General features: G+C 52.4%; 1 protein-coding gene across 4 annotated transcripts in view; it reads left to right on the top strand.

The window, feature by feature from the left end:
• Positions 1–24555, top strand: part of Nfatc2 (nuclear factor of activated T cells 2) — a 117009-nt gene that overhangs the window by 32472 nt on the left and 59982 nt on the right. For all 4 annotated transcript variants that reach the window (XM_052184388.1, XM_052184389.1, XM_052184390.1 and 1 more), the window contains exon 4: positions 23603–23805. In XM_052184388.1, coding sequence (XP_052040348.1) covers positions 23603–23805 — 203 coding nt within the window. The remainder of the gene's footprint in view (positions 1–23602; positions 23806–24555) is intronic.

Below are 24555 nucleotides of genomic sequence, written 5' to 3'. Positions count from 1 at the left end.
TGAAGGATCGCAGAGCACCCATCCTTCCTGGCGGAGGCTGACGTCTCTCTCCCAGTTGCCATGCGTTTACGGGTGCCTTCCTGGCCTCAGCGCCCAGCTTTCTGCCTCGCCCAGCTTTCTTGGACCATTTGATGATAATGTGGGAGGAAGGGATGCGTTTGGCCAGTGAGGTTGGGCACTGCTCATAGACCTTCCCCTGTGTAGAAGCCTCTTAGTATTTCTAGGCAGAACTTGGTGGTGCAGAGAGGTTCCTGCTCTGCCAGTGTTGAAGGCCTGGCCAGAGGCTGCTCCCAGGTGTAGGTTGGGTGTCTTAGGTAGGTTTATTCTGCTGAGAAGAAAACACCAGCTGAAACTGGCCTGGAGCGTGGGGGAGGGGAGGATTATCTCACTTCAGCGATGATAGTCTCTCATTGAAGGGACTCAGGGCAGGGATTTGGAGGCAGGCTCTGAAGCAGAGGCTCTGAAGCAACTCTGCTCACTGACTTGTTTCCCACAGTTGGCTCAGCCTGCTATAATTCACGGCCATCTTGGGGGGCGGGGGTGGGGGTCTGCAAAGCTAACACAGTGAGCTGGCCGCTCCTATATCCATCACCAATCAGGAAAATGTCCTACAGACAAGCATGCCTGGAGGCTAATCTGGTGTGTGTGTGTGTGTGTGTGTGTGTGTGTGTGTGTATTTTCTCCAGGGTCCCTCTTCTAGGCACGTCTAGGTTTGCACCAAGTAGACAGAAGCACGGGGCGACAATACAGAGTCCCAGGGAGATGCAGGCTCCTGGGTGTGGGTGGCTGGGGTGCTCCCAGCATGTCTAGGCCTGGAAAGGAGCACGGGGAGTCTACACAGCTTGAACTTGGCTCTGGCATTCCCACTGCCCCAGTAGATACTATTGGATGCAGGCTGTGCCAAGTTCAAATGGTAACCACAGACCCGGGCCACAACACACATGAGGCTTGCCTCTACCCCACCCCTCTATGGTGGGATGAGAAGAACCAGGCCTCCTGTGGCCTCAGTTTCCCTAACAGCTAATGGGAGAAAGCGAGCTTAGCTTCACACGGGACTGAGCGCAGGCCACACTGGTTCCTGCGGGGCAAGAACTGCACAGCTCCGATGAGAATCCAAGCACCAAGGTGCTGCACGGGACAGAGCCTCCCCTGCAACCTTGGTGGCTGCCTCTTCTGCCAGGAGCCTTGGCTACCACCTTCTAGAGCATCCCCTGCCCCGGGGTTGAGTCTGTGGTCCTCACCATCATCATCAGAGGCAGCATTAGGGTGTCTAACGGACTTAGCAGGAACCCCAGAGGCTTTACATTCCCCTGAGACCCCTGGACCTCTGCTGGAATCCCAAATTCCCATCTGATAGTCATAGGAAAGCTGTCATGTCACCCAACAAAGGCCACATCAGGAACCTGCATCAGGAGTGTTCAGGAACCCTCCCCTCTGCCTGTTCCCCAGCCGAGGCATGTCCACTGAGCCAGCCTTATACCCCTGCTCAACCACACCCCTGCACCCCTTCTTTGTCCATCAAAAAGTGGCACAGGGACACAGGATTGCCCAAGTGCGGTGTGTGGGTGCAGCGTACCAACCGGCCGTTGTGCAGGGCAAGGATTGTTTTCTTGGCAGTCTTTGCTACCTAGTGAGTGTTGATTAGGTCCTGGACATGCCTCCAGCCCTGTGCTAGATACTCCTTAATCCCACAGTGGGTGCGGCTCAGGCATGCCCTGAGAACGTGGTGGAGGTGTGGGCTGCTTGAGAGACAGCCTATAGCGCCAGTGATCATGTGCATGTTAGCTCCCGAGAGGTGGCCTTCTGAGGGAGAGGTCTTCAAGTCATGTAGCCAAGTGTGGCCCCCCATTTGCCTTTCCAGATAAAGTTGTTTTAGCACACAGCACATCCCCTCATTTAAATGGCAGCTGTCGTGGCTTTGCTATTATTGTGGCGGGGTGAGTACTATTGACAGGGACATGTGGCCTGCCTTCAGCGCCTGAAGGATGTTTGGTCTTGCCCTCCGTAGAGCAAGAAGATGGGGATGACAGATTGGCTTGACCTTCACTTCTGATGGAAGGAGATGCACAATCTGTAGTCTGTCAAGGGTGAAAGGAAAGAAAAGGAAAGAAAAGGAAAGAAAAGGAAAGAAAGAAAGAAAGAAAAGGAAAGAAAGAAAGAAAGAAAGAAAAGAGTGGGAGGGGCTACAGGGGGTTGTAAGTGCTGTGATCATAAAAAGAGAAAGAGGCGAGAGAATATGTTCTACTGTGGGTGGGGGAAGGGGGTGCCCCAGCGTACCCCATGCCGAGGCATCCCTTCCCCCAGAGGGACCACACACAAAGGTGTAGTATAGAAGAGAGTTTATTCAGGGCATGGGGAGTGGAGTTAAGGGGGTTGTAGAGGCAGAGAAAGGCAGAGAGAGGGAGAGAGTAGAGAAGTAGAGGCCGGCCGTGACCACGTGGAGAGAGGGGGAAGGGGAGGGGAGCCCCAGAGGGTAAGAGAGAGGCTGAGAGTGAGAGAATAAGAGATGAGAGAGAGAGAGAGAAGAGGAGGAGGAGGAGGAGGAGGAGGAGGAGGAGGAGGAGGAGGAGGAGGAGGAGGAGGAGGAGGAAATGAGCAGCCTCTTTTGGGCCTCTGCCTGTTCCCCAGTCGATGCATGTTCCCCAGGCGAGGCATGTTCCCCAGGCAACATTTGGGCAGAATTGGAGTGTGGGGAGGGGGTATGGTCATCTTGAAGGCTCTGAGGACATTGCTTGCTTGGGATTATTAGGAGTTTTGGTTTCCACATGAGTTTTGCTGTAACACTTCAGAGATTTTTTTGTTTTTGTTTTTGTGTTTGTTTTCTGAGACAGGCTTCTTCTCTCTGTAGCCCTGACTGTCCTGGAACTCACTCTGTAGCCCAGGCTGGCCTCAAACTCAGAAATCTGCCTGCCTCTGCCTCCCAAGTGCTGGGATTAAAGGTGTGTGCCACCACTGCCTGACAGAGATTTTATTTTATTTATTTATTTATTTATTTTTGTAACACACTGGAAGAGCTAAGCTCCCAGCAGCCCAAGGAACTGTTAAAACAGGGCTCTGGCAAGTGCCTCCTGGATGCTAGGTTGGCACAAAGGTTGAGACAGGTTCTAGTAACTGTGCGATGTAAGATGGTGTGTGCTTTGATGCGTGCAAATGAGGAAGGTCAGCTACTGTGCAACTTCAGGCTACCCTCCAACCTGCAGGATGTGGAGACGGAGACATGTGCCATCCAGTGGCTGCCCCTCATCTGTCCCCTCTGTCAGCAGCTCCCCTGTCACTCTCGGTGTCTTTGCTGTGTGTCCCTTTACAGTCTGGCCCTGCCTCTATCGCCCCCATACACCCTTCATCTGGCCACTTGTCACACCGTAGGCATTTAGTCAGCTATGTGAAGGGTAGTCTGAGGGTCCCCCTTGCCTCTTCAGGGGCCCTGGGAAGCCCCGTTTGCTCAGCCTCTCAGATGCACCGTGCCCTGGGTGTTGGGCACTAGGCGTGCGAGGCAGGCTGGCCCCCGGTGGCTTTCCTGTACTGAAGGAAGCGGAGGAAGGAAGCTGCAATGATTCATGGGGGCACGTCAGTTCACCAGGCCATAGCCAGGCTTCTCAGAGCCCTCGCCTCTGTGGCCCGCATGCCTTGGGCTGGCCTGAGGCTCACAGAAGCTGTGACTACATTGGGCTGAGCACAAGTTAGTTTTATAAGATGATAAAGAAGACGGAAGGAAAAAAACCTCCTTTTTCACTTTCCTTTTTTAATCGAGAAGTATGCTGTGGGTGTTCCCCTGCGGTTCGCAGTCAAAGGGAGCATTGTCTTTGAGCCCTGAGTTCCCCTTGGGGCTTCGATGTTGCGTGTGGCTAACTTTAACTTTGAACTAATGCTTTTAGGGCTGGGCTCGGGTTGGGGGTCCCGGGCCTGACTCCGAACAAGGGAGCAGGCTTGTTCATTGTGCTTCGTGAGCAGGCTGCCCGTCTCACCTCCCCTTCCTGTTCCGAGGCACCCCCTCCGCCCCACTCCCCCCTTTTCCTTTGTGAGCACAGGGCAGAGTGAGTTGAAGCTGGACACAGCGACTGTCCCTAGGGAACCCGATGGTGTGGGGCTGGGTGGGAACCAAGAAGGAGAACCTAGGGCTAGCTAGGTCAGGGACTTCCAGTAGGAATCACGAGGAGGAAAAAAAATTACAGCCTCATATTGTGTTGGGATGGTGTGCTCAACTCTGATCTAGTGCATGGGAGGGTCAGGCAGGAGGATTGCTGTGAGTTTTAGGCCTGTCTTGGCTATATAGTGATAGTGTATTTCAAGAAAAAACCCAAGACAAAAGAAGTCTGGTTGACCCCAAAGCGTTCCTCCCGTATATGTGCACCACGTAGGCTGTGGACTTGTCCTTTGACGCCTTTTCTGTTTGGGTCTTCTTATGGTGGGTTTGTCAGTTTTCTTGGTGGGGAAAGGCTTGGTCTGAGTGCACAACTCCGGACCCCGGTGTGGACGTGGTTTGTAGGACTCTGTGACTTCGGAAGTGCACCAGCCAGGGAGGAAGTTGCTATGATGTGTTTGGGACCTGGCTGTGGATCCCGGCCTGGGGAGCTCTCATCCCCTGTCAGAGCTGGGCTGGAGGGATGTTTCTTAGTGGGAGACCCTTTATCCTGTCTCAAACTCCAGCCAAGCTGCAGAGGATAGTGATGCCCCCCCAACCCCCACTCCGTGGTGTTCCCATCTCTAGCCAGGCTGGATGGCCACATTTGTTTAGTCAGACAAGGCTTTACCAAGGGTCAGCTGCACACAGGGAGCTTGCAGGTTACTTGAAGCAGAGATGGGTGAGGGAGGGCAGCTGGGTAGTAGAGGGAATGAGTTACCAGCAGAGGGTGTGGCTTCTAGGGCTTGATTTCCACCACCAGGAGAGAGAAAATGGCCAAGATGAGCGTGTAGAAGGAACCGTGGCAGCAGCTACCATCTGGACTTGCCTTTGTTTGTTTTGTTTTGTTTCTATTTTTATGATACAGGGTTTCTCTGTGTAGCCCTGGCTGTCCTGGAACTCACTCTATAGACCAGACTGGCCTTGAACTCAGAGATCCGCCTGCCTCTGCCTCCCGAGTGCTGGGATTAAAGGCGTGCACCACCACTGCCTGGCTTGGCTTGAACAGCCGACTTCTCGTTGCTCTGTTGTGCTGGGCATCTCTGGCAGCTTCCCCAGCCTCTCTGGACTATGGTAGGGATGATGTGTGTAGCACAGGGCTCATTCTTGGGGTGAAGGCCGCAGTGGTCTCTGGTTGCTTCAATGCCAGGGCCTACAGCAAGGCCGATGGGTACACCAAGGAACGTTGATGGTTTGGAGGGGGTTTAAATTGCTGGTAGTCCTGGGCAGGAGGTTAACTGAGTCCTTGGAACTCTCTTCAGGAGCTGCCCCTGCTAGCTGTCCCCACCGCCCACAAGGCAGTGACTGTGTTACCTCATATACTCGCAGCCCAGTGTGTGGCTAGTGTTTTCTAGCCTTACGAATCTCAGGCCCAACCATGTCAGCAGCCGGAGGCAGCCTGTCTTGGGTCCACTCTTTGTTAACCTCCTACCCTCCAGGGCAGCGGGGAGATTCCTGCATGGGGACCTGGGGCTGAGGTCAGCATGGGTAACAGGATTGCAGATGAGCAGTACTGTCCTGTTTCTGTCACTCCATCCCCTGGAGAAGCAGCCTGGACAGCCTTCTGGTTGATGGTGGCATTGGGCCTGGTGACCATGCCTCTACACAGCCTGGGGAGAGGATCTGGAAGTGGGGCATCCTCACAGGATGGAGAGGTCCTGGAGTGGTGAGAGACCTTTGACCCCGACAACATGAAGAATACCACATCCCCCACCCCCACCCCACCCCTCCCACAAGACACTCTCAGGTCCCCATCTGCAAAGTCAAAGGCTTTCCTCTGAATTATCACCAATTCACACCTCAGATGGAACGCTCATTCTAAACTCACTCGTGGCCCCGGGAGGAGTAAGAGGGGTGATGCAGAAGTCGAAGGGGGACACGTACTGGGCACCTACTGTGTGCTGGGTACCTACTGTGTGCTGGCAGTCCTTCCACGAGCCTCGTCTGCACAGGCGCCCTGCGAGCAGACCAGCGTGCTTCTCGTCCTGACCAGTGGGCCACACAGCCTGAGTATCTGCGTGATCATCCAAGCCTCTGTCTGTCTTGCAGTTGGGATTTGCATGTGGCTCTGCTCCCTTTGGGTCTCTTGCGGGTGACAAAGCTGGGGACAGAGGAGTTCATTGACTTTATGGAAACTGCGTGGGTTCCCAGGGGCCCAGCAATTCACACCCACTGGGCCCAGAGAGCCTGCTGCCAACGCCAGCACGGATGCTACTATGCCGTGCTCACAAGACTCGGTGGAGGATGGGGATATGGAGACATGAAAGACCCTCCCCGGCCTTGACAGGCGGCTGACAGTGCGGATGCCACTTGGAGCCAGTTGAAAGTGAGCCTCCTAAGGGAGCTGACTGCCCTCTGGCCAGGCGCTTCCTCCCCGGGTTGGTTGCGTGTTAGTGAGTTTAAAGCTCTTCCGAGCAAGCAAGCAAGGCTGGCCTGGCCCTTGGGCCCTGGGTGCCGCCGCTTCCAGCGGTGCCTTTGAAACCCTCTGCCACCACAGCCCCTTATCTTGGCCCCGTGGCTGGTTCCAGGCCGGAAAAGGGAAAAGGGAAACACTGGAGAGGAAGGCTCCGCACTGGGCTTTGTCTTTGGTTCTCGTTAACCGGGGCCAGCCCCGGTCTGTCGTTTGTTTTCCCACATTTCATCGAGAAGGGTGATGGATGACTGTGCCTCCGGTGCCTGCCACACGCCAGGGCTCGCTCACGCTCACGCACCGTCTCACTGTGCAGTGGTGTCCTGTGCTCAGGGATGAGGACCTATTCACAGGTCCGTGTCTGCACAGGGGGACGAGTGAGTTGGGATTAGAGCCAGGCTGGGGCTCTTGGGGGTGGGGACCATAAGGAACACTGGCCCAGGTGATATGGTAAACAGGAGCCTCCTTTCTGTTCAGACAGGGTCTTGCAATGGACATTGTGTCTGTCAGGTTCAGGCTGTCCTTGAACTTGCAGCAATCCTCCTGTCTCAGCTTCTACCCCAGTACTGGGGGGCATTGCTCCTCTTCCTGCTCCGCAGGCAGGGCAATGACTCCTAGTTGGGTAAGCTCTTCCACATCTCTGCCCCTCCCCTGCCGCCACCCCCACTGTTCACCTCTCGGACACACCCTGAAGCAGGGAAGACAGACAGACAGACAGCCTGGGAGGAGCGCCAGCACCAATTTCTGAAAAGTATATTAACTGTTCTGTCAGGCCCATGGTGGCCGCATGTGTCCTCTCCTTGCAGTCACAGCTCAGTGGCAGAGATGTCTAGCTCTCTGCACTGGTTTGCTGAGGACCCCAGCGTGAGGCAAGCTGGGCAGCTTTCTTAACTCTCTTGGTGATGATCCGCTGGTCTCCAGGACAGTGGCTTGCTGCTATGTGCAGTTCCCACTGTGTGCAGCTCCACAGCCCCAGATACACTCGAATGTAGCACCTTCCCAGATGGATGCACAACTTAGCATTCTTTGAACTGGGGAGAGCCGATGTTAGCTATTGTGTCACTCAGCATTTTTACCCATCATAGTCAAGGACATCGTTGTCATTGCTTTAGAAAGTGTGCTTGCTCGTTTTGTGCACACATGCATGTGTATATGTGCTTGTGGGAGTGCACACATGCCTCCTGTGGAGGTCAGAGGGTAGCTTTTAGGAGGTGGTTCTCTCCTACCATGTGAGTCCCAGGATTTGAACTCAGGTCTTCAGGCTTGGCTGCAAACTCCTCTACCTGCTGGGCCATTTCACTGGCCCCGGTACCTCCGTTTTGTGAATGTCTTTGATTTGTGATGGTTGTCCTGTTCCCAGTGGCGGCAGAAGGTTTCTTTTTTAAATAATTTCTGCAAGTAAAGATGGGGGAAAATGTTAAAGATTAAATCATTAATACTCCAGTAAAAGTCCACCGTCGTGACTGGAGATTGACTGACATTGGGGGATCGAGGTCCCGGCTGCTTGCTGGTGAACTTTGATCCCCGCTGTCAAGGTAACAGTCACCGAAATGGGCTGTGGAGCTAAGCTTGTCTGGTCCCAAAACTGGCCGTTGTCTTCCTGGTTGTGTGACCATGAGAGAACTGTCCACCCTCTCTGCACTTCAGTCGCGTCCCTTTGGGACTGCTCAGAGGGGCCAGTGGGCTGACAGCGTGCAGCCTTTCCCAGACCCTCGCTGTGCGGCGGCAGCCCGGCAGCGCCACTGTTGTTATGTTTAATTATAGGCCCCACCCCCACCGCTGTACACATTTCCCCCAGCACGGCCCTGCCGCTGGCCAGACACTGCTCAGCAAACATTAGTTGCCTTGAATTTTAAGTCATCAGAAAGCAGCCAGGGCTGGCACCGCGGGACCAGGAAAAAGCAATTCGGAAACCAGACAGAAAGTAAGCAGGGATTTTATTTCCAGTGAGCTCCATCATCTCTCCCGAGAGGGTCAGACAGCCACCTTCTCCCTGCTTCCCACCCTTGCCTCTAGTGAAATGTCAAGGAGATGGGGTGGGGGTGGGGGTCTGGGGGCCGGGGCCGGTTCCCACTCTGGGTCTGGGCACTAGCATACGATGCTATTTATGGCAGTGTCCTTCTTGGGGACTCTCAGGTCTGGCTTTTTAGAGACAGCAGTTTAAAGAAGCCCTTCTGGGCTTGTGGCTCAGTTGGTAGAGTCCTGGCCTAGCATCCTCGAGGTTCTGTTCTCAGCACTGCAGGAACTATAGATACATGGTGCTCCATAGATACCTCTAGTCATTGCACTTGGGAGGTAGAGGCAGGAGGATTAGGAGTTCAGAGTCATCCTTGGCTACATAGTAAGTTTGAGGCCAGCCTGGGCTATGTGAGACACTCTCTCAAAATGAAAATCAAAATCAAAGTGAAAGCTAAGAGCCCTTTGTGGGGCAGCGCACTGGCATCCGAGGTCTGTGTGGAGACAACACCCAGGCACCTGCTCCCTCTGTGCACCTGGGGTGTCTTTAAGTGAGAGCCTTCCTCAGCGTAGAGGACATGTCACCATGAAGATGGACCTTAGCTGGGCTTAGGTTTGGCTGCGTCAACCACAAACCCCAAATGACAGCTGGCTAGACACCCCAAACTACACAGCAAGTGCCTAGAGCTAAGGACTATGAAGTCGCCAGGAATCCAGTTCTAGCAATGGTCACCTCATGGTGCCAAAACGGCTGTTGTAGCTGTGGCCATCACACTTACATTCCAAGCAGTGGAAGGGAGAGAGTGTAAAGGGTTCTCCTCCCCAACCTGGTCCGCTTCCACTTAGGAACCCTTCGCTAAGTCACCCACACATGTCCGCTAAGACCTCATTGGCTTCACTAGTAACGCAGCCACCTTCATCTGCAAAGAGTACCACACGCTGTCCGTTCTTGGCTTGGTCATGGCTGCCACTGTTACACAGAAAACAGGCTTAGCGGTGGTGATGGCTAGCACAGTTGGTAGTGCTGAAGAAACAGTTGCAAGGCCTTTCTTAGACTCAGGGGGTAGAGAGGGCCTTGGTAAGCATGCAGGAGGACAGGCTTGGAGGAAGACTCTGGTGATGGATAGCAACTGGGACCTCTGGGAGTCTCCTCTGTGTGTCCCCAGACCCCTGCTTTCTCTGAGGTGAGTCCAGTCTTTCCCTGGTTACCATGGTCCGCTAGTCAAGGAGGAAACAAAGCCTTTGATTCCTCATTTCTAAATCCCTCCCGGGAAAGAGTTCTCAGCTCTTTGCTTTGCCGGTGGAGCCTGGGCTGAGGAAACACAGAATAAAATGGACTCTCTTGAGGTTGGCGCTCCAAGAACCAGTGAAATGCCTGAGTTGCTTTTCAGATTTTTTTATGATGAGGAGAAGTATGTGTTCACTGCAGAATTTTAGAAAACATTTCTCTTGGGGCTCTTAGGAGAGTCCCCTCTGGGGAGGTGCCCATTTAGGGAGGTATTTGAATGATTGCAAGAAATCTGATTGGGGTCGTCCAGGCAGGCATCTTGCAGATTGTGGGCATTGTGCGTGCAAAGGCCCTGAGGCAGGGGAGGAAGGATGTTTTAGAGACAGCAGAGAGGTGCATATGGCTGGCTTTGGACGGGATATGGAAGGATCAGGGATGGGCAGAGCTGGAGAGCGAGGCAGAGCTAGCGAGGTTACACAGCGCATGGGATTTGAATTGACTCTCTAGTCACCAGATGGCCCTGTGGCCAGTTTTAAGTAGGGAATCATATACTCTCACTGATTTTTAGAAGATCCCTTGGAGGCTGTGAAAATGCTCTTGAGGATGGAGGCAGGGGAAGAGGCAGAGAGATTCTCAGTGGGGCGGGTGCGGCAGGCTAGGACAGCGATAGGGTATCAAAGTCAGGGAGAAGGTAGGTCACGGAGCACAAGGGCTCTGTCTGTCATTGAACCAGGACTGTGGCTCCAACAGAGTCTTCCTCACATATTAGTTCTCACTAGGATAACTTTGTGCCCCAAAGGGCATTTGGCAGCATCTTGAGGTATTTTGTTTATCGTAGTCGGGGAAGCCTCATTGGCATCTAATGTATCAAGAAGAGCATCCTGCTGCCAGGCTTGGGCCTGTGCCCCACAACAGAGGGTGATCAGTCCCCAGTGATGAGGCTGAGAAGTGCCCTAGATCCTAAACGGAGTTGTGATCATCCCGTCTCCAGCTGCCATGGTTTCAATGTATTTATTCCAAAGTTCTGTGCAGAACACTGGATCTTCAATGCTACATTGTTGCAAAATATTGCAGAAGCGAGGCCATCTGTGCCGACACCTGTGCAGATTTCTAAGGAGTGGGCTCTTGTGGAGAGCAAGCCCTTTACCTGTCCCACTTGTGGTCACCTTGGGCTAGGGGTTAGGGACTTGACAGCCCCTTAGCCATGGACTTCCCTGGCCACAGGGGAGCATGAATCTGAGTATGAAGCAGACTGGAGTGCTTTCCACCCCCAAACGCCTCGTGAATCTCCCTGCAGGGCAGCCATCCCTTCCCTTCCCTTCTGGATGTGAGGTCTCTGCTGAGTGGAGGAAGGTGTGAATGAACTGAGCTGCCTCCAGTGGAGTGGTGACTCAGACGGGCCAGCCCCCAGCCTCCATCCCTGGTGAATGAGTGCCAGGCCACAGGGCCTTATAAGAACTAGCTCCTTGTTTCAGGCTGATGTGATCTGTTGATCTTCCAGCGGCCCCGCCTTGCCGGGTCTGCGACACAAGCGTCTCAGCCTGTCTAGCCAGCTCCAGAGACCTGTGCCTTGTGCAGAGCCCTCCAAAAAACCCACTCTTTGCAGCCCAAGAAATTGGATCTTAAAATCCCAAAATAGACTACAGAAAGTTACACATCGTGTCTACCTCTTTTTTTTTTTCTTCCTTTCTCTCTCTCCTGTGGCAAAAATGAGTCAGAATTCTTGGTCCAGCTCCAGAGAGACCTGCCTGGCTTTTTGGTGGAGACAGGGGCCAAAGGATGGGGACATCTCACCTTAGCATAGTAAGGTGCCAGCTGGCTCAGACCTGGTTTGCATTTCACGAGTCCTGCCCTCTGCTACTCTGGCAGCCCCTGAAGAATCTTCCAGCTTTTGTTGCAATGAAAGAGGAGAGGCCAGCTCTTATGACACGCCCCCCCTCCCAGGTGTCCCATCTTTGGTGAAGCGTTTACATGGCATTGGGAGGAGCTGTGTCATTGGGGTTGGGGATACAAAGGTGCCACCAGCTCTCCTGGAGGCCCTTAGCCCTTCTGCTTGGAGTGTGTTCAGATAATTGCATGGGTGTTCTTTTTGTTTCTTTGACGGGAAAGTGCTGAGAGCAGGTTTGGCTGTGTAGCCTGGGCTGCTTTTGAACTCCTGCTTTGGCTTTCCAGAGGGCTGGGATTGTGGGTATGGGGCGCCATGCCTGACTTTCATGGGTTTCCTGAAAGCTCTCTTCATCCCTCAGTTTCCCCTCCGGGGAATATGTTTTTTTTGTTGTTGTTGTAGATGTTGTTGTTGTTGTTGTGGGATTTTTTTTTTTTTTTTTTTTTTTTTTTTTTTTTTTTTTTTTTTTTTGGTCTTCTCACAGTGCAGGCAGCCTGTGTCGACCGAGCAGACAGCTGTCACCTTGTCCTTCGGTGTCAGGCCAGGACCCTGCACAAGAGACTACCAGAGAGCTGAGTGTGAAGGGAACATCCCCACCTCTCCGACCTTCTGGTGGCCGCAGGGGCCATGGGCGTGGCTTGGCCTCCTCTTTCTCTCACTGCCTCCACAGGCTGCCAAACTGCTGTCTTTTCGACACAGGCTCAAGGTTGTAAACTTCATTCTTCCAGCCGTAAGTTTGACTGGCTTGGTATGATATGTCTCTTTCACAGGGAGACAGAGAGACACATTCCTGCAGATCAGCCCAAAGAGCAGGGAATTTAGCTAGAGAGTCTGCAAACGTGGGGACTCCCCCAGACATGAATAAACCTCTTCACGGCACTTTGGGAAGATGAGTCACTCCCTGTGTTAGTCAAGAACAGTCATCGCATTCCACCCAGGGTCTGTCTGCTCAGTCCTTCAGCAGTTTCATGGGACACATCTATGTGTGCCAGGTGCCACCCCAGGCACCGGGGCAGAGCTAGGCAGGCTTTCTCCCCTGGAAGTAAATGAACGCAGAATTAAAAGTCGCTGCTGCCAGGAAAGGACCAAGCCATGTGACGTCAGACCCTCTGCTTTCGCCAGGCTCCTCAGACAAGGCCCTGTGATCTGGTCAGCTTTAGCTGGTAACTGGACCGAGGGTTTCAACAGAGGGAGAGCCTCTGTTGAGAATGTGCCTAGACCAGACTGGCTTGTGAGTGTATCTATCGGCAACTGCCTCAATTATTAATCAATCTTGGAGGGCCCAGCCCACCAACGGTGGCACCATCCCCTAGGGCAGGTGGTCCCGAACTGTTTGAGAAAGCTGGCAGAGCAGAAGCAGGTGTGGGAGCCCGCAAGCAGCGTCCTCCGTGGTTTCTGCTAGGCTTCCTTGGCTGTGAGTGGGTGAGCATTCCTTGGACAGATGTCATACTTTGTGGGACATCTGACGGGGTCCTGCCTTCAGGTTCCTGTCTTGACTCCCCTCAGTGGTGGACTACGGAAGCCAGTGAACCCTTTCCTCCCCTGTGCTGCTTTAGGTCAGAGTATTTTATCACAGTAATGGAAAGCAAACAAGGAATCTCTGCATTTGTGTGGCTCCTGAAAGATGAAGGGGCGGGGCGGGGACAGCCACGGGAAGACCCGGAGGAGGAGGAAGACACGGGGGAGAACATGTACAAAGCCCCCAAGGTTGGAGAAACTGTTTAAGAAGCAGCAAAGAAGTCATGAGGGCAGACCAGGACGGGCAGAGGCTGAAGCTGGAGGTGGCAGAGGAGGCTGGACCACACACGCTTCTATAGGCTGTGCACAGGTCTTAGATTTTCTCCCAAATGCACCTGAAGAGCATTTTTGTTTTAGAACTGAGGGATGATCTTCAAGTTTACAGAGACCAGAGGAGAGGAAATTTGACAGACAGTCCACCATCTCCCAGGCATCAGTAGAAGAGAAATTTGAGCAGAATGTCACCTGTGAGGAGCTTCCTACCTCACGAGCTCGAGCTCTAGTCACAGATGCAGAAACTGACGCTTGCCAGTAAATTGACCCAGATGACCCACAAGTCATCTTCATGGACCCTGCAGGCTCTCAAACAAGGCGAAATGTAGACAGCAGTCAGGAAGAGGAAGGGTTTTGGCTTTAGGCAGCACAAACCCAAGGGCACCCAGAGAGTGCTTTCCAGAAGGCGTGCAAACTAAGCCACCTCTGGGCCTGGAGGACAGCCTGGTTAAGAGGAGGCTGGAGTGAAGTGTGGAGGTGTTCCCCACCCCGAGGGCTGCATCCAGAGGACCCTGGGAGCTGTGTGCAGTGGGGCAGCAGAGTTGCCTCAGGCCTGAGCCCCATAAAGCTCGCACACCCTGCTCAGACTCTCCACTCTTCATGATGTGGTGATTGGAAGCGAATCTTCCCGCCGCCCTGGGCTGCTAGCCCTCACCCGTGTTCACTGTGCACCAGAGTCTGCTTCTAATTTCCGCTAGTGTGAGAAATGTAGAAAGACTTGACTCTTAATTTAGAATGGGAAGAGAAACTGACATGGACTGTTTTTGAGCCCAAGCAGACTCTCTCGTCCTCTTTATCACTTTCCTGGTGTATTTCAAAATGTATCAAAATGTATCCTTTCCTGGGTCCCCAGTCCCTGGGGTCTCCAGCCAGCCTCAGCATGTCCAGGGACTGTGGCATCCATTGTGCACTGGGAGTGGGGACGGTTCCTGTTTTCATTGTACTCTGGACATGCTGTCACCCTGCTGGGAACAGGGCAGGGCAGGTACCAGCTGTCCTACCAGCCTGGTCCTGCCCGTGCTGAGTGAGATGCATTGTGGGACACAATGGTCGCTGTAGCCAGGCCAGTTATCTTTTATGTTAAAGGAAGGGCTGGGGAGGCGGCAGCCACTGCCTCCCACCTGTGTCCACCTGCTACTCTGATCACACCTGAGCTCTGAGGGGGTGTTCTAGATCTTGGGCAAGCTGCAAAGGATGAGACGGGACAGCTAAGCTGCCACCCTGGGGGACAGCGTCCCAGTGGGGGAGGCAAGCAGATGAAGTGAACACACCCTGTCATTTGGGGTGGTGATGGACGCAGGTGGGTGGTAGCTGAGGCGACGCCAAACAGGTGGGCAGAGAGGGCCGGTGAGGGTGTGGTGCCCTGTGGGGTGGGGTTGAGAGCAGTGTGTTTGTAGGGACAGCCATCCCAGCAGTGGGGGAGGTTAACATAATGGTCCTGGGTGAGCACGTGCCCAGCTTGTTTCAAGATCACTGTGGCTGTGTGGAAGGATGGAGAATATGGGGACGAGGGTCTCACGTGACCCTGAATCACAATGGAGACTTTGCCCTAACCCCTGTGTGTGTGTGTGTGTGTGTGTGTGTGTGTGTGTATGTGTGTTCCTGTGTGGGTAGGTGAGCATTTAACATTTAAACCTGAGGATAAAGTTAATGGCTATCCTTCAGGAGTCAGCTGCTGTGCTGTTGGAGGCAGGCTCTTTCGTTGGCCTGGAGCTTGCTAAGTGGGCTGCCAGAGCATCCGAGGGACCCGTCCATCTCTCCCTTCTCAGCATCGGGGTCACGAGTACTCCTTATCACCACACCTGGCTTTTTCGAACTGTGGATTCTTGGTATTAAAGGTATTAAACACAGGTCCCCGTGCTTGTTCAGCGAGACTGGGGGCCTCCTCAGCCAAGGACGTTGGTTTTCAGTGGGAGCGGGATGTCTGTTCTTGAGAGATCCAAGTGGAAGGGTGGCTGGAGATCGTGGAGGTCATTCCAGCCACTGCCCTGTGGTAGAGGAGATGAAAGGAAGGCAGCTGGGAAGTTTCTTTGATCTGAGAACCAGGTGGCAGATTCGAGTGGCATTTAGGAAATTGGATGGGCGGGGCTCTGAGGTGATCCAATGGGAGTGAAGCAGAAGGGGCTTCGTTGAAATAGAGTACACTGGGCTTGTCAGGAGTAGGGAAGAAAGTGTCTCTGTGTGTGTGTGTCTGTGTGTGTCTCTGTGTGCCTGTGTATGTCTATGAGTGTGTGTATATGTATGTGTGTGCATGTCTATTTGACTTTCTGCTCCAGTGTGTGCATGTGAACAGAGGCTGGACAGGGGCCAGCATGGCAGATATTAGCTGTGACTTCCATACCCATGACGCTCAAAGCTGGGGTCTTTTTGTGTTGGTAAAAATCTCCTACCCACATGCTCCATGGCTGAGGACTGCAATAAAACAACCCGGGGGGGTGGGGAGGGGAGGCTCTCTCCAGCGTGCAAGCCATGAAGATGATACCATTTTCCTAATAGTCCAGATTCAACACACACACACACACAAATGCTACTTAACATTGTTCACGTTTGATTTGAGGCAAATTCAAAACAGTTCCTTTGGCCCATCGCCAGTTTGGAAATCAGCCCCGCACTCCAGGGCTGAGTCACCCAGCTCCCAGCACAGACGTGGTCCTCGGCTTACGCCAGCGCGCCAGCTGGGACTTCTCAACTTGATGGCCCCCGCAAAAGCAATAGGAAGGCCCTTGATGGGGGCCTTTGAACATGAGCTTGGCTCTTCCCTCGGGCTGCCAGTGTGGACTCTCATCCCCTCTTGATGCTGGGCAGCAGAACAGGTTCCAGCTACACCCTGGCTCCCTCTGCACGTGCTGTGTGGCCGAGCTGGGACCCCGGTGGGGTCAGTACACCCAAATGAATCTGCTGTTACAGTCGTTTCTTCTCTGGCCATCCTGTCAGGAAGCACCCGCTCTCCACAGCCATTTGGTGCCTCATGAGACAAGACCCACTGATGCGAGAGAATGGCTATATCAGTAGATGAAATGATATGTAAAAACTCAAACCCCCAAAATGTGGATCTCTGTACCTAGAGAAAAGTCTAGAAGGGCATGCATCTTCAGCTAGGTAAGAGGACAATGCTTCAGAGGTCTGTTGAGCAGAGTGGCGACTGTCATTGATAATACAGTGTGCGTTTTAAAGCTGCCAAGAGGCTGGTATGGTAGTGCATACCTGCCCTCCTAGCAGTTGGCAGATGGAGACAGAAGGGTCAGAAGTTCAAAGCCAGCCTCTGCTGCATAGTCAGCTGGGGTTATATGAGACTCAGTCTGGCCGAGTAGCAGTGGAGAACCCGCCTCCAACATACATGTGCACGTGGCTTCTGCTCCCTGGAATTGTGGGCAAGTCAGTCATCTTCACTTCTATCTGCAGTGGGCTCACTGTTTTCTTCCTTGCACGGTTCCAACCAGCGGCTCCTGCAAGGGCATGCAGAGTGACACTCAGCCAGAGCGACACTCAGGTCCCCTGGGTCGAGCTGGGCTGGTTCACCCAGGAGCTGCTGTGGGAACACGTGAAGAAAAGTCCAGCCTCCAAAAACTCCCTCTCCTCCGATCTGATTTTCAACTAGCCAAGTGAACAGGGCAAGGCTGGGGTAGATTATTAACCCCTTCGTGCACTTGCCTGCAGTTTGCTGGTCCTGCCACTTCAGTGGAAAAGTGTATTATGGAGCAACATGAGGCCTGAGCATGGACAGGTGTCACCCATGACACCAAGACACATGTCATCTCAGAATTGTTAGTCCCTGGGGCATCACATGTCCAGAAATATTGACCTTAGGGAGTAGAGTCTACCTCCCCACCAAGGCCACCAGAGATTCCCATCTAGCAGGTAAGAGGTAGCCTTGCTGCCCCAGACCACCTACAAGACATCTCTGGAGACACTGGAAATGACCACTAGAGAATTATGTGGCTAAGGTCTCTCGGTGGCGAGGACAAGGAGTTTGAAACATCATCTGGGAAGATGGACCTGGATTTGTGAGAACCCGGCCACTGTCTTGGGAGAAAGGGGAACAGTGGCCACACATTCTGTTTTTCTTAGACATGAAGAGAGCCAGTGGGAAGGCTGCTGCTTCCAGATGAACTATGGAGACAAGAGGGCCCGGGGCGCCAGGGAAGGAAGCGGGCTATGTTCTCAGGCAAGACAGAACATTTCTAACCTGGCTACTCCACTTGCTATGGCCAAGCCCATGGCTGCTGAGCCACCGTGAGGTAGCTGGCCTCGGTGTCCTGTACCCAGCCGTCCCAGCTGCTGTGGTTTGCCCTTCCACCTATTTTGCCTCCCCTGTTGGGGTCTGTGTAATTGAGCCATCAGTGACATCCTCTGATGAGCCCAAAAATTATCATTTCATGGTAGCCATGTTACTTGGAGACTTAGGTGAGTGACCGAGCCAGCCGACCGGAAGCCACTGTGTGGAGAGTTTGGCTGGTGGGGTCAGAGAGTGTAGATTCCCACGATGGCCCTGTCCTCTAAGACCTGTGTTGACTGGGCTCGTCGTTCAACCTTAACAAGCCCTAGTGTCTTCATTTCCAAAGGAGGTGCTGACCGGCTGTCTTCAGTTGAGACGTCTGATGGGTGTGAGCCGCTGGGTGCTGGGTTTGGTATGAGGCAGGCTGTACCCTGAGCTGCCCTGTCATGGCTGAAGGGGGAAGTCCCACCAGCCCACAGGCATGAGCCACCACAGCAGGGTGTGTGAGGTCCCACGACCGTGGCACTCGGGCTCAGCTGCGTGAGCCACGTGAGAAGATGTGTGTGTGACTAAATTGGGCCATTGGTAAAGAAGTCACAGTTTGGGGGACAATGATAGGAAGTGTATTCTTCAAAAAAAATGTCTCTCTTGGTGGCCGAGGAGTTGGCTTAGCAGATGAGTGCTCGCTTTACACATAGGAAGACCTGGGCTTGATCTCCAGAACCCAGGAAACCCAAAATCTGAGTTTAGAGGCACTGTTGAAATCCCTGTGCTAGAGAGACAGGCACAGCCAGATCGCTGGGATTTGCTGGCCGGCTAGCCTAGCCTACTTGGTGAGTTCTGGGCCAGGGAAAGACCTTGTTTCAAAAAAGTAGATGGTGCCTGAGGATGACACCCAAGGTCTCCTGCTGTACACACACACACACATAAACACGTTCACAAATACATACAAACATACATAAACACATATACATACAAACACATACAAACACACACACACATACACACACACACGTATGCACGCACATATCTTCCCAATTAACATTGACAATTTTGCTGTGGACTCTTCCTATGGAGACACAAGTGGCATCAGCTGGGCTCTGATCCCTGGACCTCCGATGGTCGCGTCTCACAGGGCTTACCGAGCCCTGAGCATAGGTCAACGTGTGGTTTATCTGGAAAAGAGAAACAGTGAAAATCTGCATCCGGACAGAGACAATGGCTTGTGCAAAGGCTCTGAGGTCAGAATAGCTCTGTGTTGAGGCAACAGGAGGAACCAGAAACCTGGCAGGGTGGAGGGAGAAGGCTGGGCTGTCTGTCGTTGGGGTTTAGGGAAATTCAGGTGACAACTAAATTGGGACTTTAGTCTGAGGCCACAGGAAGTCCTCAGAGGGTTGTAAGCCTGGGAGTGCCAGGATCTGATTTGCATTTTTAAAAGATTACTCAACTACTCTCTGAAAGACCGAAGAGGCAAGCCAGGTTGACAGCGCCCAAAAGGGAGGCGAGGGAGGCTTGGTGTGGCGTGCCCACGAGGGAGGGAGGGGACTGAGTGGCTGGATTCGATTAGCGCACGTCCTCCTCCAGCTGCTCCCCATGTGTCCTCTGTGCCACTCTACTCTTGCCACGGGAAGAGGAAGCAGCCTGGCATCAACACGGCTGCCCCGCCAGCCTTTCTGCTGGCACCGTAGCCCCCCGTTTACCACCCCCGGGGAACCAGGGAAGCCAGTTAGAAAACACTCTTATCTTGGTCCCCACGCAAAGCCCTCACGACAAGAAGCAGTTTTCTCTCGGTGTGGGCCTTCCCTCTGTCTGATGGGTGCCACCCAGAGAGCCGTGGGCGACCTCCAGACAAGTGGCTGTGGCTTGGATCTCACCGTTGCCTGAGGCTACCACTCCTGTCACTGCTGTGCTGTCAGCCTGGCAGGCAGGCAGACAGGCAGAAAGAGAGGCAGGCAGGCAGGCAGGCAGGCAGGGAGGCAGGGAGGCAGGCAGAGAGGCAGGCAGGCAGGGAGGCAGGCAGGCAGGCAGGGAGGCAGGCAGGCAGGCAGGCAGGCAGGAAGAGAGGCAGGCAGGCAGGGAGGCAGGCAGGCAGGCAGAGAGACGGCCATCCCTAAGCTCCACTCTGGCCTGTTAACACTGTAGCTCCCTCCATGGGGCTGCAAACCCCTTCAGCTCCTTCAGTCCCTTCTCCAACTCCTCCATCAGGGACCCCACGCTCAGTCCAGTGGTTGGCTGAGAGCTTCCCCTGCTGTCTTTGTCAGGCTCTGGCCGAGGCTCTCAGGAGACAGCCATATCAGGCTTCCATCAGCAAGCACTTCCCGGCATCCACAATAATGTCCAGGTTTGGTGGCTGTATATGGGATGGATCCCCAGGCGGGGCAGTCTCTGGATGGCCTGTCCTTCAGTCTCTGTTCCACACTTTGTCTCCATATTTCCTCCCATGAGTATTTTGTTCACCCTTCTAAGAAGCACTGAAGCATTCACATTTTGGTCTTCCTTCTTCTTAGGCTTCATATGGTCTGTGAATTGAATCTTGGGCATTTCGAAGTTTTGGGCTAATACCCACTTATCAGTGAGTACATACCGTGTGTGTTCTTTTGTGATTGGGTTACCTCACCCAGGATGATATTCTCAAGTTCCATCCATTTGCCTGCGAATTTCATGAAGTTATTGTTTTTAACAGCTGAGTAGTAATCCATTGTGTAAATGTGCCACATTTTCTGTATCTGTTCCTCTGTAGAAGGACATCTGGGTTGTTTCCAGCTTCTGGCTATTATAAATATGGCTGCTATGAACATAGTGGAGCATGTGTCCTTATTACATGTCAGAGCATCTTCTGGGTATATACCTAGGAGTCGTATAGCTGGGTCCTCAGGTAGTACTATGTCCAATTTTCTGAGGAACCACCAATCTGATTTCCAGAGTGGTTGTACTAGCTTGCAATGCTACCAGCAATGGAAAAGTGTTCCTCTTTCTCCACATCCTTGCCAGCATCTGCTGTCACCTGAGTTTTTGATCTTAGCCATTCTGACTGGTGTGAGGTGGAATCTCAGGGTTGTTTTGATTTGCATTTCTCTGATGACTAAGGATGTTGAACATTTCTTTAGGTGCTTCCCAGCCACTCAAGTTTCCTCAGTTGATAATTCTCTGTTTAGCTCTGGTCCCCATTTTTTAATAGGGTTATATAGTTCTCTGGAGTCTAACTTCTTGAGTTCTTTATATATATTGGATATAGGCCCTTTATCAGATGTAGGATTGGTAAAGACCTTTTTCCAATCTCTTGGTTGCCATTTTGTCCTATTGACAGTGTCCTTTGCCCTACAGAAGCTTTGCAATTTTATGGGGTCACATTTGTCAATTCTTGATCTTAGAGCATAAGCCATTGGTGTTCTGTTCAGGACCTTTTTCCTTGTGCCCATGTATTCGAGACTTTTCCCTACTTTCTCTTCTGTTAGATTTGTGTGTCTGGCTTTATGTGGAAGTCCTTGATCCACTTGGACTTGAGCTTTGTACAGAGAGATAAGAATGGATCAATTTGCATTCTTCTGTATGTTGACCTCCAGTTGAACCAGCACCATTTGTTGAAAATGCTGTCTTTTTTCCCACTGGATGGTTTTAGCTCCTTTGCCAAAAATCAAGTGACCATAGGTGTGTGGGTCCATTTCTGGGTCTTCAGTTGTATTCCATTGATCTACCTGTCTGTCTCTGTATGAATACCATGCAGTTTTTATCACTATTGCTCTGTAGTACAGCTTGAGGTCAGGGATGATGATTCCCCCAGAAGTTCTTTTATTGTTAAAAATAGTTTTAGCTATCCTGGGTTTTTTGCTATTCCAAATGAATTTGAGAGTTGCTCTTTCTAACTCTATGAAGAATTGAGTTGAAATTTTGATGGGGATTACACTGAATTTGTAGATTGCTTTCGGCAAGATGGCCATTTTTACTATATTAATCCTGCCAATGCACGAGCATGGGAGATCTTTCCATCTTCTGAGGTCTTCTTCAATTTATTTCTTTAGAGACTTGAAGTTCTTGTTGTACAGATCTTTCACTTGCTTAGTTAGAGTCACACCAAGGTATTTTATATTATTTGTGAGTGTTGTGAAGGGTGTCGTCTCCCTAATTTCTTTCTCAGTTCCTTTATCCTTTGAGTAGAGGAAGGCTATTGATTTGTTTGAGTTAATTCTATATCTGGCCACTTTGCTGAATTGTTCATCAGCTGTAGGCGTTCTCTGGTGAACTCTCAGCTCTTTATGACGGTAACACCAAGTTGGGGGTGGCTTTTGGAGGTGGCACTCAGTCTCAGCAGCCTTCCTGTGGACATTCAAACAAAAGTCTGTAGATACTCCACAGGCTGGCCTTCGGTCTGCTGAGAGTTAACATGTATTTTCTTCAGGTCCTTAATTCATTTTGACTTGATCGAGTGCACCACTGTCTTGTTCTTTCTTTCTAAAAAGTATAAAATCAATCTGCTGACTAGAACGTTGTCATGTAAAAAAATGAGTTCTGTCTGCAGACCTTCCCAGGTGACCTCTGGTAACAAGAGCTGTGTGTCTCCAGGTCCCCCCTCCCTTTCACTCCCTCCCCTTTCCTTTGAGACAGGGCTCTGTGTGGCCCTGGCTGGCCTGGGACTCACTGTGTAGACCAGGCTGGCCTCGAACTTAGAAATCTGCCTGCCTCTGCCTCCCAAGTGCTGGGATCAAAGAATGAGTGCCCGGCCTCTCTCTCTCTCTCTTTCTCTCTCTCTCTCTCTCTCTCTCTCTCTCTCTCTCTCTCTCTCTCTCTCTCTTTCTCTCTCTCTCTCTCTGGCTTCTCCCCCTCCTCCTCCACCTCTGACTTCCCCCCTCCTGTCTCTCTCCCCTCTTCATTCTGGAGTTACGGTTTTCACCGTGTTTATTTTCACGTTTCTCTGGCATGTTTTATTTGTATCTGCATGTGTTGATCACATGCTCTAATTAGTCTCATTATGGTCTCCTCATACCCACACAGTACATCTTATCTCATCCATCCTTGTTACCTCCTCCTACCCTTCTTCCCAATCCTCCTCCCACCCCTCCTCCTATCCTTCCTCCCACCCCTCCTCCCATCCTTCCTCCCACCCCTCCTCCCATCCTTCCTCCCATCCTTCCTCCCATCCTTCCTCCCACCCCTCCTCCCATCCTTCCTCCCATCCCTCCTCCCACTCAGCCCCTCCCACTCCCATGTCTCTTTATTTATTTTGAGTACCCAGTGAGTTTTATTTGTGCTGTTCACATGGCTCAGGGCACCTTAGAGCAGCTGCACCACTGAAGAAAGACCTCCCCTCCCAATTACCATTAACTTCCTGCAGATACTCAAAGAGGGAAGTGGCCTCATGAGTCCCTCCCCCATGGCTGCTGTTACCTGATCATGATGTGTGTGTGGGGGGGGGAGGGAACATCTTCAGGGTTTTTTTTGCCCTCACTTCCCTGACCCTTTGCCAGTGGTTAAGCAGTTTCTCCGCAAACATCGTTCTGGTTTGTACTGTTTCTTGTGGCTGCTTAAAAGACCAGTGTGTGTGTGTGTGTGTGTGTGTGTGTGTGTGTGTGTGTGTTATGGGTATGTGTATTTTATGTACATGAGTGTTTTGCCCATGTGTATGTCTGTGTGCCACGTTTGTACCTGGTGCCCGCATAGGCCAGAAGAAAGGATCGGACCCCCTAGAACTGGAGCCACAGATGGTTGTGAACCTCCATGTGGTGCTGGGAATCAAACCTGAGTCCTCTGCAAGAGCAGCCAGTGCCCTCAGCCGCCGATCCCTCTCTCTGACCCCTTAGCATCCGGTTTAGAGGCGGTCCCTGTAATGTGTTTGAACAGTCTCTCCTTGTTGGGCAGCAAGCGTGCTTCTGGTCCTGCATTCATCCGGGCATGCGGCAACCGCCCACGCTTTCACTTACTCACGGCTTCTCTGGGCTTCTCCGGTGGGCAGACTACAGCAGTCACACCCCGCAGAGTAAAGGTCTTGCTTCCTCCCTTAGCTCCACGGCTACATGGAGAACAAGCCACTGGGGCTTCAGATCTTCATCGGGACAGCAGATGAGCGGATCCTTAAGCCGCACGCCTTCTACCAAGTACACAGGATCACAGGAAAAACGGTTACCACCACTAGCTATGAGAAGATCGTGGGCAACACCAAGGTCCTGGAGATCCCCCTGGAACCAAAGAACAACATGAGAGCCACGTAAGGCAGGGCGGCGGTGGCGGCTTCTTGGGAAAGCGAGCAGGGCCTGAGTGAAAGGTTTGAGGGAATCTCTATGGGAGACCACAACAGCCATTGCTGGCACTGCCTGATCTTGGGGTACCTGTCTGATTTTTCTATTTAAGAAGTGTTATTTGAAAGCCGGGCAGGGTGACACACACCTGTAGTCCTAGCACTTCAGGATGTGGATGGAGGCAGGAAGATCTGGTGTTTAAACTATCTTTAGCTACATATTGAGTCCCAGGCTAGCCTGGGCTACATGAGATCTGGTCTCAAAAACAAAACAAAACAAAACAAAAACAAAAACAAACATCAGTGGGACCTAAAGAAAAGTTTCAGTGACAACACAGAAGGCCACTCACGTGACACATAACCTATGGCGAAGCTGGCCACAGGGCACACACGTGTCAGCATCAAAGAGCCTCCTATGAGGGCATACACTGGCTCACAGAGAGGCTGTGGGAGGGAGGGTACGAGAACTTGGGGCACCGGTAGTGAGGTCCCCGGCACTGGGGTTCACAGCCCCTTTCTTCTTCCCTGCCTCACACCAGAGTCCTCTGAGAGATGGTTGGCTCTAGCTTGTCTGTTAAATTCCAGACCAGGATACTCTGATATTTGTGGTCAGGTCTACCAGATGCCCTTCTTGAGTTTTGTTGGTGCTTTTGAGAATAGAGGCATTGACATGAAAATTTTCCCTGGAGAAGCAGCCTCCACTCCGGAGACTATCTAAGT

The sequence above is a fragment of the Apodemus sylvaticus genome, chromosome 5 (genome assembly GCF_947179515.1).
Source record: "Apodemus sylvaticus chromosome 5, mApoSyl1.1, whole genome shotgun sequence".
Taxonomy (NCBI): domain Eukaryota; kingdom Metazoa; phylum Chordata; class Mammalia; order Rodentia; family Muridae; genus Apodemus; species Apodemus sylvaticus.
The sequence above is the reverse complement of the archived record's forward strand: the minus strand, read 5'-3'. Positions and strand labels throughout refer to the sequence as shown.